This window comes from Ascaphus truei, chromosome 14, assembly GCF_040206685.1.
Source record: "Ascaphus truei isolate aAscTru1 chromosome 14, aAscTru1.hap1, whole genome shotgun sequence".
Classification (NCBI taxonomy): Eukaryota; Metazoa; Chordata; class Amphibia; order Anura; family Ascaphidae; genus Ascaphus; species Ascaphus truei.
In genome coordinates, this window is record NC_134496.1 from 35220991 (window position 1) to 35238025 (window position 17035).

General features: G+C 45.9%; 1 protein-coding gene across 2 annotated transcripts in view; it reads right to left on the reverse strand.

Annotated features, from left to right (window-relative positions):
• The window catches only part of LOC142465936 (ceruloplasmin-like), a 48451-nt gene that overhangs the window by 19775 nt on the left and 11641 nt on the right, over window positions 1–17035 (reverse strand). For both annotated transcript variants that reach the window (XM_075570414.1, XM_075570412.1), the window contains exons 4-11: window positions 9834–10013; window positions 8915–9169; window positions 7274–7445; window positions 5160–5299; window positions 3849–3995; window positions 1185–1396; window positions 692–842; window positions 81–293 (exon numbers count right to left, since the gene is read on the reverse strand). In XM_075570414.1, the coding sequence (XP_075426529.1) occupies window positions 81–293; window positions 692–842; window positions 1185–1396; window positions 3849–3995; window positions 5160–5299; window positions 7274–7445; window positions 8915–9169; window positions 9834–10013 (1470 nt within the window). The remainder of the gene's footprint in view (window positions 1–80; window positions 294–691; window positions 843–1184; window positions 1397–3848; window positions 3996–5159; window positions 5300–7273; window positions 7446–8914; window positions 9170–9833; window positions 10014–17035) is intronic.

Genomic DNA, 17035 nt, shown 5'->3' on the forward strand with positions numbered 1-17035 from the left:
GCAGTGCTAATAGCAATTAAAAAGAAAAGGTTTTATATTTTTTTATAAGGGATATCCTTATAATTCGCTATGTCATTTACCTTCATTGTCCGGATGCATGACAACAGAGTAAGAGCTATGTGGAAACAGGTTTGCTGTCTCTTTTCTTCCCTTATGGTTTTCAATAGTGTTTCCAGTAAAGTGGATTCCATGCACATCAGCCTCATTCCCCAGGCCCATCATATGCCACATAACAGAAATTCCTTTGCACATTTCCAGCCCGGGCTGATTTCCGTACATGTATCCATTGATAGCTGCATGCAGTGTGACAAAAATACAAACATGAAGACAACTAATCATTAATATTAAATCATTCAATCCTGGGATTGCAATTAAAAATATGGACCATGGCCCACTGTACGACACGCTTGCTCCTAGGAGGATTTTCTCAATACTGGTTCCGAGTTGCGCAGGGAAGAGTACTTTTGAGCACCTCAGGGCAAAATATTGACACCTGTGGACAACTCTAACTTTCTCAACTATTTTTAACCGGAGATCACTCCTGATTTTACAAGGTAAGTGGGTTTTTGTTTATACAGAGGATTGTCTGCAGCATTCGGAGTCTGTCTCTTTCACAGATGTTTGCTGTATGTTGGTTCATTAAAAGATCACGCTAAATTCAACCATATTGAAACACAAAATTGGTTCCTACAGTGCATCATATTGGATTCTTTGAAGTCGTCATCCTCCTTGCTCACATTCTGGGGACTTTTAGTAAATATCTCAATATTCTCATCCAAATACCAGCTCTTATTCTCGTCAAATACTGTTGCCATCAAGTAGAAGTTTTTGTCCACACCTCTCTGCGAATGCAAATACAAAAACCATTTTAGAAGCTTACTTAGCATCTCCGCTGCTTGACCATTCTGAATCGCAGCTCACGGAATGTGCTCATTACAACATTTATAGAAAGTTCTATAGAAACAAGTCAATCCAACTATGTAAAAATTAAGTAATAAACCCCATCAAAGGACAAACTGGCCATTGATGTCTATGGAAGTCTAAAAAATAAAAAATCTGTATTCAATTACCTATTTGGAATTGTCATTTTAAGAATAATGGATTAAATTAACAGATCTTCTTTATGTTTTCTATTGTTATTGGTTTCTACAAAGAAACTAGCATAATATAGCCTTGTGATTTACCTCTGTGTTGTCTGATAAGGATCTACACACTAACAGGGGACCCATGAGGCCAGAATTTGTGTCTTTTATAGCATCAACAGATGAGAAGTAGAGCCACGGTAAACAGTTTAGGTCATCGTCGGAGGGACCCACATTCTCTGGTATGGCCCATTCATATGTGAACGTTTCCCCAGGAGTCACATGTGAGGCAAGTGAAGGAACATCTTCCAGACCTATTATAACAATAATTGTAAAACTATTACACTTCACTGGTAGCCCTATAGAGCTGGTTTTTAGGATGTGCTTCAGCTGTTTTGTTAAAGGCTCTTTAAAATGCTTATCGGCATTTCTATTGTTTTCATGATTGAAAAACATTGCTTCACAATGAGATGAATCTCAAGTACCCAGTTAACTATCCATTACATGTAGAGTAGCACGTCTATAAAATGCACAAGCTGCTACATGCTATAATATGTGTAATGCTTCTCATGCTCTAACCATTCTTATTTCATTCTACATTTAACTCTGCACATACACTATACCAGAATTGGAGCAAAGTACCTTGTTGTATGTACAGTATGTATATCTTTATGTATATAACACCCACAGTGTGCTCAATGCTTTACTAAGAGACAATTCAGTACAGGGAATTATATACAATACAATAACAATCAAAGTTAGCCGATAGGAAAGCAATAGGAAAGCAATTCCCTGCCCTGCTTACAACCTAAGGCCTCGGCCATGTTACTTGCTTGCTGGCGGAAGCGCGCTTAGGCGCGCTCCCGCTCAGCACTGAGCCCCTACAGCCGCAATTAGAGCGGCTTTAGTAGGGGCTCACCTACGCTTCCACAAGCAAGCAGAAGCGTAGGTCTTAGGGAATTTAAAATTCCCCCGCTTGATGGCGCGACAGGCCGGTCACGTGAGCGGTTCGCCCAATGAGGGCGAACCAGCTCCATGACGTCACTTGCCCGCCCCCGGCCAGTGACACGCCCGGCCCGCTTCCTGACGGCCCGCTGACAGCGTGTGTGGTAAGCAACCGCAAGGCCAGGGAAAGCACCCGCTTTCCCTGAGCCTCAGCACGCCTCAGCACACCAGCAGGGAGCCTGGCCGAGGCCTAAGTGGAATGTTGAGAGACTTACAGGGAATAAGTGCTGTGGAAGGCAGGGCTTGGCCACAATGGTTGATGGGTGTGGCACCGTAGCCATGAGTCCAGGCTATTGAAATGCTTCATGTATGAAGCGAGTTTTATGGTTTGGCTTAAAGGTTAGAGTGGGTGCTTGGCGTAGACTAAGTGCGAGAGAGTTCCACAGGTAAGGGGCAGTGGGGGAACAGGGTTTAAGGTGAGAGAGAGCAGTAGAGGTGAAAGGGGTGGAGAGGAGACAGGTACATGCATGGGTATAGCACAGGAGACGAGCGAGGGCATAACGAGATATCAAAGCTCATATGAGGGAAGGAGTGGGGAGAATTAGAGGTAAGGAGGTGAATTTTGTTCGTGATCTGAAATGTGATGGGAACCCAGGAGATGGATTTAAGGATGAGATGAGCAGATTTTCTATTGGGAGAAAGTGAATTTATTCTAGCAGCAGATTTTTGGATAGATTGTAAAGGAGAAAGTTGTGAGGCAGGGAGTCCTGTCAGCAGTATGTTACAGTAATCCAGATGGGAGAGGATAAGGGCATGCATTAGAGTTTTAGCAGTAGATTGACAGAGGAAAGGCAGGATCTTGGCAATGTTTCAGAGGAAGAAGTGACACATTTTAGCCATGCAGAGAATGCAGAATGGAGAAGGAAAGGGAAGAGTCAAATGTCACTTCTAGGCAACGTGCTTTTTACACAGGATAGATGGTAGAACCGTTAACTGTAATGGAAAAATTGAATACTAGGCCAGATTTAGGGGGGAATATAAAGAGCTCAGTTTTAGACACATTTAGTTTAATGCGGCAAAGGATATAGTCAGGAGGCAAACAGAGACTTGGGACTGGATTGTAGTTGTGAGGTTAGGCGTGGATAGATATATCTGCATATCATTTGCCTAGAGATGATCTCTAAGGCCAAAAGACTTGATGAGGTCACCAAGTAATAGTGTGTAGAGAGAGAAAAGGAGAGGTGCCAGAACAGAGCTCTCAGGTACACATACAGACAGAACAACCGCAGACGCAGACATGTTAGCAACAGAGACAGAAAATGTGCGATGGGAGAATGTACTGTATGATGAAAATCAGGGTAGAGCTTTGTTGTGGATACCAAGAGAGTTTAGAATATGAAGTATGAAAGAGCTATCGACAATATTGAAGCAAGCAGAGAGATCCAGTAGGATAAGTAGGAAAAAATGATCATGGGACGTGGCATCTTGTAGATCATTGGCTACTTTAGTGAGCACAGTCTCTGTTGAGTGAGCTGTACGAAAAACGAAAACCAGGTGGTAAAGGGTCCACCAGGGCATGGGAATTAAAAAGTTGATCATACGGGAGAAAACTAGACGTTCTAGCAGTTTAGAGGCAAAAGGCAGGAGGGCAGGAGGGATAGAGGGACACAGGGCGGTAGATAGTAAGGTATGTACATTGATGCATACTTCAAATGTAATGCAAAAGCTGATATTTTTTAAATTTGATATCTAATCCCCAAAGAGTCAATGTGACAATGTTTAGCGAAACAGCTAAACATTCCATATAATGTTTGCATTCACCTTGAGTAATTTTGCTGGTTTTGTAGACTGCTCCTTCCATGTCTTTGGTGTAGCTCACACCATGAGCCTGGATACTGTACGGTCGGAATGCATTATTCTTGAATGTTATCTTGAGAACATCTCCTACTTGTGCCGAGATGATAGGTCCTAGTTTTTACAAGCAAGGCAAAGACATCAAGGGGCTTGGCAATGGAACGACGTGGGCATGTAGGGCAATTACCACCCACTAATCATTTTATGAGATGAGCCACAGGACAAAACGTGGTGGACACTGCATAAAGGTGGAACTTTTTATAACAATTTTCCCCAACATTCAGTAGATGCAATCATTACCCAGCTCAGATGCAGAAAAGGGCCATAATTGACTGTGGCTAGGTTTAACCTTGAATAATATTAGCGTAATGTGTTCTAAAACATGGCAACCTAGTTTAATGACCATCTAATGATGTACTTTCATATTATTGTATGTTATTATGTAAAGGAGCCATAGGAACACCAGTGAATGCAGATCTGTAGTATTAGGAAATATATGAGAAAAAAACCCAGAAAATCCTTATCTGTTTTTTTCTCATATACTTCCTAACGGAATAGAACATTTAGTCGTGGACATTTCGCCATGACCAAATGGTCGCCGCCGATGAACCCTCTGCCGCCGGCCACTTCTAAGGTAAGTTTATTAGTGGTTAGGGTAGGGGGTTATTTTAAGGGTTTTAAGCTGTTAGGGTAGGGGGGTTTAGGTTAGGGTATTAGGACAGGGGTTTTTAGAGTAAGGGCTTAGGGTAGGGTTTTTTTAGAGTTGGGGGTTTTAGGGTAGGGCGTTTACTTACCTTAGCGGCCCGCAGCATAGTGGCCGGATGCAGCACCTTCCGGTGGCAGAGAGAGTCGTGGCAAAGCGCCAGCGGCCATTTGTTCATGGCGAAACAGCCGCTCCAAATGTCCTAGACCGCTTCCTAGTACTACAGTTTTTATATGAGCTGCTAAGTGCTTCATTTCCCCCCCCTGTGGCCATGTTTAAATAAGATACAACTATGGCAAAGTACCTCATGTCAGCACCAGGATATACTGTAATACTTCCATTTGTGCTGATACAAGTAATCATTCATTAGAGTATTAGGTTTTCAACACAAATAACACCCAGGTAAGGAAGGGGGCATCAAGTGCAAACATATTCTATTTAGTATTTATGATTATTATGCATTTGTAGAGATAGTTTGGTAATGTTGGCAAGTGGAAGAATATCCTATGATCAGGCTCATATTGGGTAATTAAACGACCAAAGCAAATAAAATATGCAAATCCTAGATACAGTACCTAGGATTCCAAGATGAGCCTCGTCAGGATGTCTTTCTTTCTGTTTTGTGAATGTCCCATCTGTGTACTCCACATAAACAGCCTTCTTATACGATCCGCCAATTCTGTTCTCATTCATCTCAAAATATTTTGCTGATACACTGTAAATGTAATTGATCCAAACCGTATATATATATATACATATATTTTTAAATAAAATCTTAATAAAGCATAGGGATAACAAACTAGAGGAAAAACATGTTAAGATCTCTTCAAAGATAACATAAAAGTAGAGATGATATACAAGCCGTACTTAAAAATGAGATTTTTAGAGGAAGATAAATTACAATGCAGAAGCCATGAGACAGAATTTGTTAGCTACACCACAAATACACGGTCCACCCGCTAGTTCTACATGTCTTTTGTAGATACAAAGTGATGAATTCATCACAGGTAAATAATTTCTTATTGTTATTACAGGAATTGCAACATAAGGAGTGTATTTGTGTGGTTTTCTGTTTTATACTGGATGTCATTTTAACCTTTATATGATTTATATGTAGGGCCGCAGACAGATTTCCCGGGGCCCTAGACTAGATTTACGTTCCCCCCTTCCCCCCCCCCCGTGTCAGTGAGTCCCCCGCCCCACCATTTCATACCTCACGATGCCCCTCTGTTTCCCTCCCTCTTCCCATGTATATCTCTCCCCTCCTTGTTCCTCACTCTCCCCCTCTCACCTTGCATGTATTTATCTCCCCTGCATCTCACACTTGCTCCCTCTTTTCCTCACTCACTCCCTCCCCTCCTCTCTTCTCTCACTCGCCCCACCTTACGTCAATTACCCAACTCATTCAATCACCCCCACAAAATACATACCAAAAAACCCAACTCCCCTAAATACATCCACCCACCCCCCAATACATATTAAAAAGACACCCCAATACATATAAAAATACACCCACCCCCAATACATATTAAATTACACCCCCCAATACATAAAAATACGCCCACCCCATAATACATATAAAAATACACCCACCCCCAATACATATAAAAATACATCCACCCCAATACATATTAAAATATACCCACCCCAATACATCTAAAAATACACCCCCAATACATATAACAATACAACCCCCAATACATATAGAAATACAACCACCCCCAATACATATAAAAATATCCCCCCAATATATATCAAAATACACCCCCCACCCTCCCTCAATCCATATAAAATTACACCCCCTCCCCAATACCCCTTCATTGCCTTAGCAGTATTGAAGCAGGGGGTCTCCGGGGGAGAACCACATTAATTTCAGGTCCAGGGACCCCCTGCTTCCCGAGTTACAGGCCCAGTATGGGATGCCGGTATCCCGCGGCAATATTTAAATCTCCCGTGTCACGTGACCGAGACATTTAAACGCACAGGAGATACCGGCACCACATACCAGGGCCTGTAACTCAGGAAGCAGGGAGTCCCGAGGCTGAAATCAATGCGGTTCTGCTCCGGAGACCCCCTGCTACAATACTCTGTTATTAAAATGTAAATAAAAACAGCGCCTGACTGAGCCACCTGTGCTGAAGCTGGGATATCCTTAAAACCTGACCTGTTGAGGGTCTTGAAGATGGAAGTTGAGAACATCATTCTATAATCCAATTCAATATATGTTGGTGTGTAAGAAAGCCCAACCACTAAAGTGCACCTCGTTGCAGCTGCATTATCCAAAAGTTGCATATTAGCACATTATCTGAATAATTAATGTACTGATTAGTGCAGGTAAAATACTGGAAGCATTGCCATTTGCAAGTGTAATGTTGTCATACTGAAAACATGCACCCTTTTTAAACTCCATCCTTTACTATGTTCCTTTTGTATACAGCACAATCAAAGACCAACAGCTAACAAAAACGACACTCACCTCTATATTAAGAGCACCACAACCATACTGCATCTCATGAACAACCAATGATCAGCAGAGAGACATGGGGGCATTTAGTTTATATACTGTATGAATGACTTGGGCCCAAACCCAGAGGTCCATTACTGCCTTAACGAGGCCTAAATTAATGCTTCATTAATGCTAATCTCTCTGAATCTCTCGTGAAATGATTAATAAACTAGAACTTCTTACCTGTCTGGTTGATCTAATTTCTGTCCTGTAAATTGGTTTATTCCAGTTGGCCCATAGTTCCAGGTGATCTCCTCTGCAGCAATGTAGTAATGTCTTTCCTTAGTCGGCCCATCGCTCTTCTTTTTTGCTTCTGCTGAGCATTTGCGCACTTCATAAATTGCCTGCATGCCACCTATAGAGCAAGATCATGATGAGCATATTACATTACCACTGCCCTAAAAATAAGCATGCTGGAATGTAAAGCAATGCTGAGTAGTATTGTACACTATCATTAGTAAGTTCCTTCTAATGGGGGAAAGGAGACATTTATCAGAGCTCACCCAAAATTACGATAGCCAGTGGCAGATTTCCCATTACGCCCGGGCCTAGGGTGGCAAAATTTCAGGGCAGCAAAAAATTCTGCCCCCATATGCTTTTGCTGCGTTCTCGGGCCTATCGGATCTAATGGGAAGGCACTTGCCTGTGTCGGCCGCCTCCTTTCTGCCGCCCTCCTGCTCCTTTGGAATCCCAGTGTCAAACGACGTCACGATTGTGGCATCGCACGGCGTCTCGTTGTCATGACGCTGGGATTCCAAAGGAGCAGGAGGGTGGCAGAAAGAAGGCGGCCGACACAGGCAAGTGCCGAAGGGCGGCGGATTTAAAAATCACAATGACAATAGCTCAGCACCAATGCCAACACCCGATATTCTACAACCTACTATCCAAACACCAAAAGTGAGACCACTATTTTGGGAAAGATCTGCCCAGCTGGTAACGACTGTTGTGTTACAGTTGATAAACTCTGCAAAGTAACTACTTTGTGTGACTTTGACTATATGGAGATACTTATGATAATTATATAATGCAGCAAGTTCATCTTAAGAGATGGTTGGTTTCCTCCCCCCCCACCCCCCCACTCCAATAAGCATTGTACCATGCCATGCCCATATAAAATCAATTCTTCAACATTCAGATAATGCGACAGGGAGAATACAGATACATTTATCTGTACTGTATCTCTACTGTATCTTCAGCCTACATCTGCGTCGCCCCAAAGGCGGATGTCTGAAAGGGTTTTCCATGAGCTGCTCCCCTCTGCACAGAGACAGCATGCTAAGAGTTAACATCTGGGATTGCTTGCTGTGTTTCGTCAGCCCAGTCCTCTACAATTTGTATTGCACTGGACTCCAGCACTTGTATAGCAAAGCTAAATCCATTCAGTACCTCTTCAGCCTAGATCTGTGTCGCCCCCAAAGGGTGTCACCCATTTGCTGCCCTTTGCTGATGTTACAGCTGCTCTGAAACACACCAACCTTCTCACCCCGCTGTACCCTGTGTTTCCACTTACAGTCCCTTATAGATTGTACGCTCCCTTGGGCAGGAACCTCTTTTCCGATTGTAAAAATGTATGTTAATGTTTGTTATTTTATGGTTTTCCGTCCTCCAACCCTATTGTACTGCGCTACGGAATATGTTGGCTCATTATAAATAAATAATCATTTGAATTTAGTTATTCCACATGAAAATTGGAAGTCTGCCTGATTGCCGTTGGTCTGCTGACTTCACTGAAGGATCTAGATATACCAGGCCTATTATCATATTATATTAGCCAAGCCCAAGATAATTGTATTTATTTGTATAATGCAATTAATGTAAATGTACCTTCTAGGTGGTCATTAACTTGACAACTGAGAAGCCACTTTCCGGGGTTATTTGTTACCATGACAGCTCCAACCATTGTGGCAGGAAAGAGATTAATGGTATCAACGCGGTGATGCTGTACTTTTAAAACTTGTCCATGAAAGAAGGCTGCATGAAGATCTGCTTCATTTCCCATCCCAAACAGATGCCAATGTACTTCCTTTTTATCACACATAGAAAGACCGGGAAGGTTTCCATACATGTATCCATTGATGGCTGGAAAACAAATAAACAATGAGTACATTGGATTGAAAGATCTGAGTAATAATATGTGACTTGTTTAGGCTGCGGCCACGCTAGCGCTGAGTGCGCTGACCGCGCTGTGCTTGCCGAGTTTCGTTTTGGCAATTGAAATTGTCCCCGCTCATGCGGTGCGCTCACTTGGCGATTAGGTTAAAAAAAAAAAAATACTTTGAAGCGCGCTCAACTTTCCCGCAACGCCCCCCACACCCTCCCGCGCGCACTTGCAAAATAACCAGGACACCCGGCGCTTATGCTTGGAGAGCTGGTGATGTCACCGCTCTCAAGCATGAGCACGGTCCGCGCCAGCGGGTCCGCAGCCTTACTTAGAAGTGTTACTTCATAAGATACCTTCCATTCTGGAGGACACCTTGCAGCCTCATTCATGTAAATAGCCCACACAGGGTCATATTTACCATGCTGTGTGACTGCAGGTGGCTCCTTCCATGCCGGCCAACACCTGGAATGGGCCATGCTTACGAACCGGTGCTTGGTGTCTTGTGGCGTAGCACTGCTTAGTACATATGGCCTTATATGAGTATGAAAGTTATTGTCAATCTACAGGGCATTTAACATTATGGAAAATCTACAGCAAATATTGATTCATTTATTTAAACTCCTGTTTGAAAAGTGACCTCACAATGCATTTTATTGCTCTCCTCAAACGCCTTGTTTTCGTTCTCATTTTCTTTATCCACCAAGGTTGCGTTAGTGATGTAGGTTTTGATATTTTCATCCAGATACCAGCTAAGATTTTCATCTACCACAGAAAACATCAAGGGGAATTCATACGGTTTCTCCTTTGCTCCATTTATGACACCTGCAATAAAATTAATAGAATACTTATTAAAAGTTAAGGGCTAATAGCTAAGTCAATTGAGTCATTGTTTTTGTATGAGATTACTTTGACCTTTCTGTAAAGAATGTAATTGTTTAATCATTAGATTAGACGACTCTTGCTATTGTTTATAACATAATGAATATGCCAGTCAATTTGTGCACAATATGGCTTTCTTATTATATTTAATTTCTGCAATCAGGCTGTAAAAGACATGTGCAGAGGTACAACCAGGCAGACAGATTTGGGGAAATTAAACCATGGCTTTATTCGGCCCATCACTTTAAACAATGCAGAGCATACAAAAATAAACAAATAAACAGCCTATCCCTGGGTAAGGACTAACTCAATTCCCCAGTCCCTATCTGCAAGGCTGGGGGGATAATCCCCTTACCAACCTATCACCCCAAAATCTCAAGAGGTACCTCAAAGCAGGTGGCCCTTCATGTCAATCGTTGGGTCTGGATTGGTGTCCGTGGAGGGGCCAGCCTCACAGGCAACCTGGCAGGTTCCCAGGTTCGCTGCACCCTGGAATATGAGGTCTGGTGTCTTGATGTCAGCACACATTCCTTCTTTATGCTCAAGAGTCTCTCTGTCAGTTCCCACCAGGAGGCTTTTACACTTTGTCTGATTAACCAGGTGGAGACTGGTTAATTGTCTAGCTGCAATTAACCAGCTCCCTGCTGGATTCCTCAGACCACTACAGGATTATATTAAAGCCTTATTTAAACAGGGATAAGTCCCTGTTACACCCACCTACTATTTTGTATTTATTTTTTTACTGCAATCCAACCAGGGGGTACTTTGAAGCTGTACTGTATTTTTAACTTTGGGGACCCCCTGATCTTGATATACTTTTACCGGTTTTTAGTTGCCAGTGTTTTCCTCCCCTTTCGGAAATTAAGAATAAGCGCCAAATCTCGTGGGCCAATAGGAAGCAACATTGTCGGGTTGATGATGTTGCAGCTCCGTATTGGACGACCATTTAATTGTCAATGAGGAAACACCCGGAACTAAACCGGAATCTTAGGGACCACGGGGTCCCTGTTGATAAAAATAATGAGATTCAGCTGCGGACGACCTATTGGTTTAAATGCTGTAAAAAACAAGAATGAAGGTAAAATAGTTAATCAGCCGAATTCATTGTGAGATAAAGCAACAGTAATGTTTATTTGATTGAATTTCTGTTGGCAATTAAGTAAAGATTTTCCTGTAATTTTTAAACCAACGATTGTGCTCCAAGCAGCAGCTTTTAATTGCTACTGGTATGTTTTATACAAGTTTGGTCTCTTCCGATGCAACAACAAAATACATTTGTAGTAAATACGAATTTTCCATTCCATTCGACAAGGGATTCCCTCTGTTTCCTCATATTCATACACCTCTTCCTAACTCTCCTCCTGCCTCCCTTGACTCTTTTTCCTCTGTCAGAGAGGAGGATGTGTCTGATCTCTTCCCCCTCTACCACTTGCCCTCTTAACCCAATTCCCTCAAACATCTCCCTCCTACTCTAATACACAAACTCTAATACACAAACTCTAATACACACACTCTTATACACACACTCTTATACACACACTCTAATACACACACACATACACACACACACACACACTCTAATACCCACACACACACACACACACACACACACACACACTCTAATACACACACTCTAATACACACACACACTTTCAACTCCTACATCTACTCTGCTATCTTTCCCACCTCCTTCAAGCATGCAACAGTAACTGTATACCTTTACTCAAAAACAACAAGCCTGACCGTACCTGTGTCTCCAACTATCACTCTTGTCTTTTTGCCTCTAAACTCTTTCAACACCTTGTATTCGCTCGCTTGCTCCATTTTCTCACAATCTATTCTCTCCTAGACCCTCTACAATCTGGTTTCCCCACTGCTCATTCCACCAAAACAGTCCACACTAAAATAACAAATGACCTCTATGCTACCAAAGACAAAGGTCATTACACTCTTCTCATACTACTCAACCTCTCTGCAGCCTTTGATACTGTGGACCACCCTCTTCTCCGTCCCATTTTCCACACCCTTGATATCAGTAATAAAGCTCTATCCTGGATTTTCTCTTACCTCTCCCATTGTACTTTCAGTGTCTCATTTGCTAACACCTCCTCTGTCGATCTCTCTGTGGGGTACCCCAGTGTCTGACCTGGGACCTCTTCTATTTTCTCTTTACACACTCTCTAGGTGACCTTTTCTTATCTCTTGGGTTCAAATATCACCTCTCAGCTGATGACATACAAATTTACCTTTCAACCCCTGACCTTACACCTCTGAATGTCTCTCCGCGATATCATCCTGGATGGCCCTACGCCGACTTAAACTTAACATGGCAAAGACGGAGCACCTCATACTTCCTCCCAAGCTTGGCTCTATTACCCCCTCTACATTACTGTTGCCAGTACTATCATACGCCTACAAGCACGCTGCCTAGGTGTCACATTTTATTCTACCCTCACATTCTCCCCTCAAATTCATAATATAGCTAAAACCTCTTGGTTTTTTCTCCGTAATATTGCAAAGATACGCTTTTTCCTCTATTGCTCTGCTACTAAAACTTGACAATTGTAACCTTCTACTGTCCAGCCTTCCTTCTTCTCACCTGTCTCCCCTACAATCTATTCTAAACGCTGCTTCTAGAGTTACTTTAATCTCTCCTAAATCTGTTTCAGCGTCTCTCCTACGGAAATCCCTCTCCTGGCTTATATTAAATCCTGTATTACTTAAAAAATTATCCTCCTCCCTTTTAAAGCTTTACACTCTTCTGCCCCTCCTTACATCTCAGCCCTAATTTTTCACTTGACACCTGCCAACTCTTGCATTCTGCTCAAGGAAGTCTTCCCTCTACCTCTTTTGTATCAATAGCCATCCCCAGTCTAAAACCTTTCTCACTCATTGCAATGGGGGGGAGAGAGAGCAATGGGGGGGGGGGGGGGGGGAGAGAGAGAGCAATGGGGGGAGGGGGGGGAGAGCAATGGGGGGGGGAGGGAAGGGGGGAAGAGGAGGGAATGGGGGAGAGGGGAGGGAAGGGGGTAGAGAGAAAATGGAGACAGACACAGAGAGACACACCGACAGAGACACACACACACACACACAGAGACACACACACACAGAGACAGACACACATACTACAGACACAGAGACAGCCCCTATACAGCCAATGACACGCGCCACCCATAATAGCCACACCCCCCTGTAATAGCCACGCCCCTCCACTCCTGCTGTAAAAAAAATTGAAGGACACCGATCTCATGTTTGGAGAGCTGGTGACGTCACCGCCCTCATGCATGAGCGAGCTCAGCGGCAGCGTGGCCGCAGCAGACAGAAGTACGTGTTCTGATAAGGTGCGAGGGAATGGGAGTGAGAGGGCACGTGGTAGATGGAGAAGAGAAAATCATCTTAGAAACTACCAACTCTGTAACAGGAGAAAGAAGACATGAGTGGAAAGAGGAGGTTTAGGTATAAGCAGAGAGGCCGGGGAAGGGACAGAAGGAATCTCACTGTAGATTGTAAGCTCTCACGAGCATGGCCCACATTACCTCTTTGCATCTGTTTGTGAATGTTTGTCCTCATTTGTATGTAACTGTTTACATAATATACATAATTCTGTACCCCATTGTACCATGCTGCGGAATATGTTGGCGCTTCACAAATATACCCCCCCACCCCCTCCCTATTGGGGTTACTATAGAGGTGTAGCGGTCATGTAAAATGCCTACAGTCATCTCTCCTGTTGGCAGTAAGGCCTGGTAAGTGTGGGCATGCCAGCAGTAATTATGGAGGTTTCCCCTCACACCCTGGTGGGGTGCTCTGTGTATGGCTGGGACTGGTCACATGCTCTGGCTCCATAGTTAGTGATGTCAGAGATGTGTCAGCCTCAGAAGCTTACATAAGGCACAGCACTGTGTTGCAGAGTTAGTTGCTGGAAAGTTCTGTGTGTGTTGCTGAGAAAGGAGTTCCAGCTCTTGTCAGAGCTGAGGAAGGAGTTCAAGTTCTATCAGAGTGTCAGTTATGTTATAGTAACTCCATGGGAGGCTGTGTCCAGGGACCTGGCACAGGACAGTGATTCCTGCGGGAATAGTGAATCCCTGATCTAGGTGATATACCTATCAAAAGGGAGCACTGGCGAGATGAGCGGCTGAAGATACACCTTGTGGAGGGCAGTTGCCCTGCCGTGTCAATAAAGATGAGTTCAGCCAGAAACCCTCTCGTGTATCTATCTGGAATGAGTGTACAGAGAGGAGCACCACGGAGGAGTTCCTCGCCAGGATCATCCCCATGCGGACGCAGGGACCCTGGTGAGGTGGAGGCGCTGCACTGGAACTAGGTGAGACTCAGCACACTACCTCAGCTGCCTGTCTGACGGGTCCTCCCCACACACCATCATGCGGGAGACTCAGGAGTCCTGTAGCCAGCAGGTGCACCATATGACATATCCACACTGTAATGGGGTCCGGTTAGACCACAGGGGCCAATGTGAGATTGGGTGGGTCAGGCCGGGCCAGAAATACCGTTACATTTGGAGGCGAGCTGCTGAGATCAGATCCGTCAACAGGACAGGCTTTTAGCTAGGTCACTTGGAAACAGGGAGAGTGTCTGCTGCCACTTTGTGCTGAGTAGGGACGGACCTAGGGGTGGTCAGGGGGCTGACGGGATATTGTCAGTTCGCAGGGACAACCTAGGGGCCTGAAAGGAGTGAGGGGTCTGGAGCGGGCTATAGCTGACCGAGTCACCTTGAGGCAGTGCTAGTTGGTAGGATGCCAGAAGGGACAGCCTGTTAACTTGGTCAGGAGTCCTGGAGAGGGTCTGCGCTAGGCTGACCAAGACAGGTAGACGCCCCAAGTACTGCATGGCAGAGCCAGCCAGAGTACCTAGCCATTCCAGACACTCACCGTAGGGAGCACAGACTGGGAGGAAGGAGTCACAGCAGACACTGAGAGAGTGAGCCTAGCCTGAGGTAGTGCAACACTGGGTCACACCTAGATAAGGTACACATGTGGTGGTGCATCTGAGCTAATCTTTATTGTACCGGTGTGGTGGCTGCCCCGCAGAGTGGAGCCTCATGTACGACAACTGTTATGAGAGAGTGGAGGATCCGCGTGGCGCGGAGAACGTAAAATGGCGGACAGAGGCTGATGGGGAGGGCACCCGTGGCGTGCAACCCACTGAAGAGCAGACTGTCGCTGAATTGTCCTTAACGAGTTTGCTCTGGAGCGGAGCAAAGGCCGTGGCTGCCCCGTTTTTATCCTGCCTGGGACAGCGAGGGGCCACCCTTGAAGAGTGTGAAGAAATTGTTATAATTGGGGGAGAACCCCGTGAGGAGAGCGAACGAATGGACTTTTTGGGCGCCAAAACCAACCAAAATGGCGGTTCCCGCTTGCTAGGGAAACCGCATGGGCCAGGCGCAGAAAAAATGGCTGCTGCAGGACTTGCACAGAGCTGGCCGGGAATGGCGCGAACAGCAGAGCCCCGCCCTGATGGGGGGCATGGCGCGAAAGCTATGGCTGCGCCGGGATGGACAGTGACTAATTCAGCCCCTGTGCTGAGTCAACCGTTGAGTTTATGGGACCCTCCCCTGATTTCTACCAGGGGGAGTGACTTTCAATTATGGCCTGTGGGGATGCACCCACTGGGCCCAGGGACTGATATCCAGACGGCGCCACTACAAAAAGTAGTTCCGGCCGTGGAGGTGATTTGCAAACAAAGGTACCTTGTGCAAAAAGCTGCTGCAAGGAGAAGGCGGGAACTAGCCGCGGGAAAGGACTCCAGCTCTGGGGAGGAGACTGGCGCGAAAACGCAGACCGCGCCCACCAGGACTGAGAGAGGTGCGGCCTTAATTAAGGGGCATGATATTCCCCTGTGGGACCCGCCCATTATTGCAACCCCTGGGGGCGGGTTCCAACTCTGTCAGAGAAGGGAGGAGCCGAAGCAGGGAGTGGCGGATCCAGCAACTTCCACCAGTCAGTTGCGAGGAACCACAGAGAAGGAGAGACCTGTACAGGAAGTGACTCCTGTACCAAGAATGGCCTGCTCCTCCACTGTGGGCACTATGGTCTCCACCCAGCCCTACTCAGTGCCCGGCGGGGTGCTGGTGGTGAGGGTGGCCAATACAGAGACGGTAGTCGGGCTCTGCCTACAATGCGGGCTGCCCGGAGGTACTGTGAATACGATGGCACGTTGCCCTCATTGCGGGACTTTGTATCTGTGGCCTATGCCCACGTTCATCCCAATACAGCCTGCTGACCCCCCGGTGGACGTGACACGGCGCTCTGCTGAGTCCCCGGGCGCGCTATGGATCAACCGCGCGAGTCCCGGAGACAGGGGACTGGAGCCGGTCAAGTCGGCTGGGTCACTGGCCATTGAGGCGGCTGGATTAAACCCCGCGACAGGGGCAAAGAGACTTTCACCCCGCCCCGAGACCCCTAGGTCGGGGCGAGGGGACTACTCTGATGAGGACCTCCGTGAGCTGGCGGTAGCAAGAACGGAGTGGAAAAGACAGACGGGGAGAACGACGCCCCGTGGGGTGAGTGACCGGACGTCCCCCGCAGATCGGCGATCCGACCGACGGAGTCCCGCCATCCCAGGACCTAGCGGAGATGGGAGAGAGACGCCTACACCCCTGCGGATGGGTAAGCCAAAAAGCCCTATCTCTTACCTGGTCACAACAGACGGCGAAGCGCTGGAAGGGCCGCGCCAGGCCCAACGCGCACGTGGAGGGACGGCATCACTTCCGGTGGCGACGGCGGAGCAACCGGATGTCGTGGGAGAAGAGATCCCGCATGGGGGTCCAACGCGAGATGGCGACGCTTCCGGTTCCGGGGAGGACGTCACTTCCGGTGGCGACGGCGGAACCCAGGAAGGGGAAGCAGCGACGCTTCGGCGATTGGGGGAAGGCCCTCGACCGCTCGTATTGCCCAGAAAATGGAGAGACGGTGTCAGGACTGAGGAGGGTGAGACATCATCCTTGG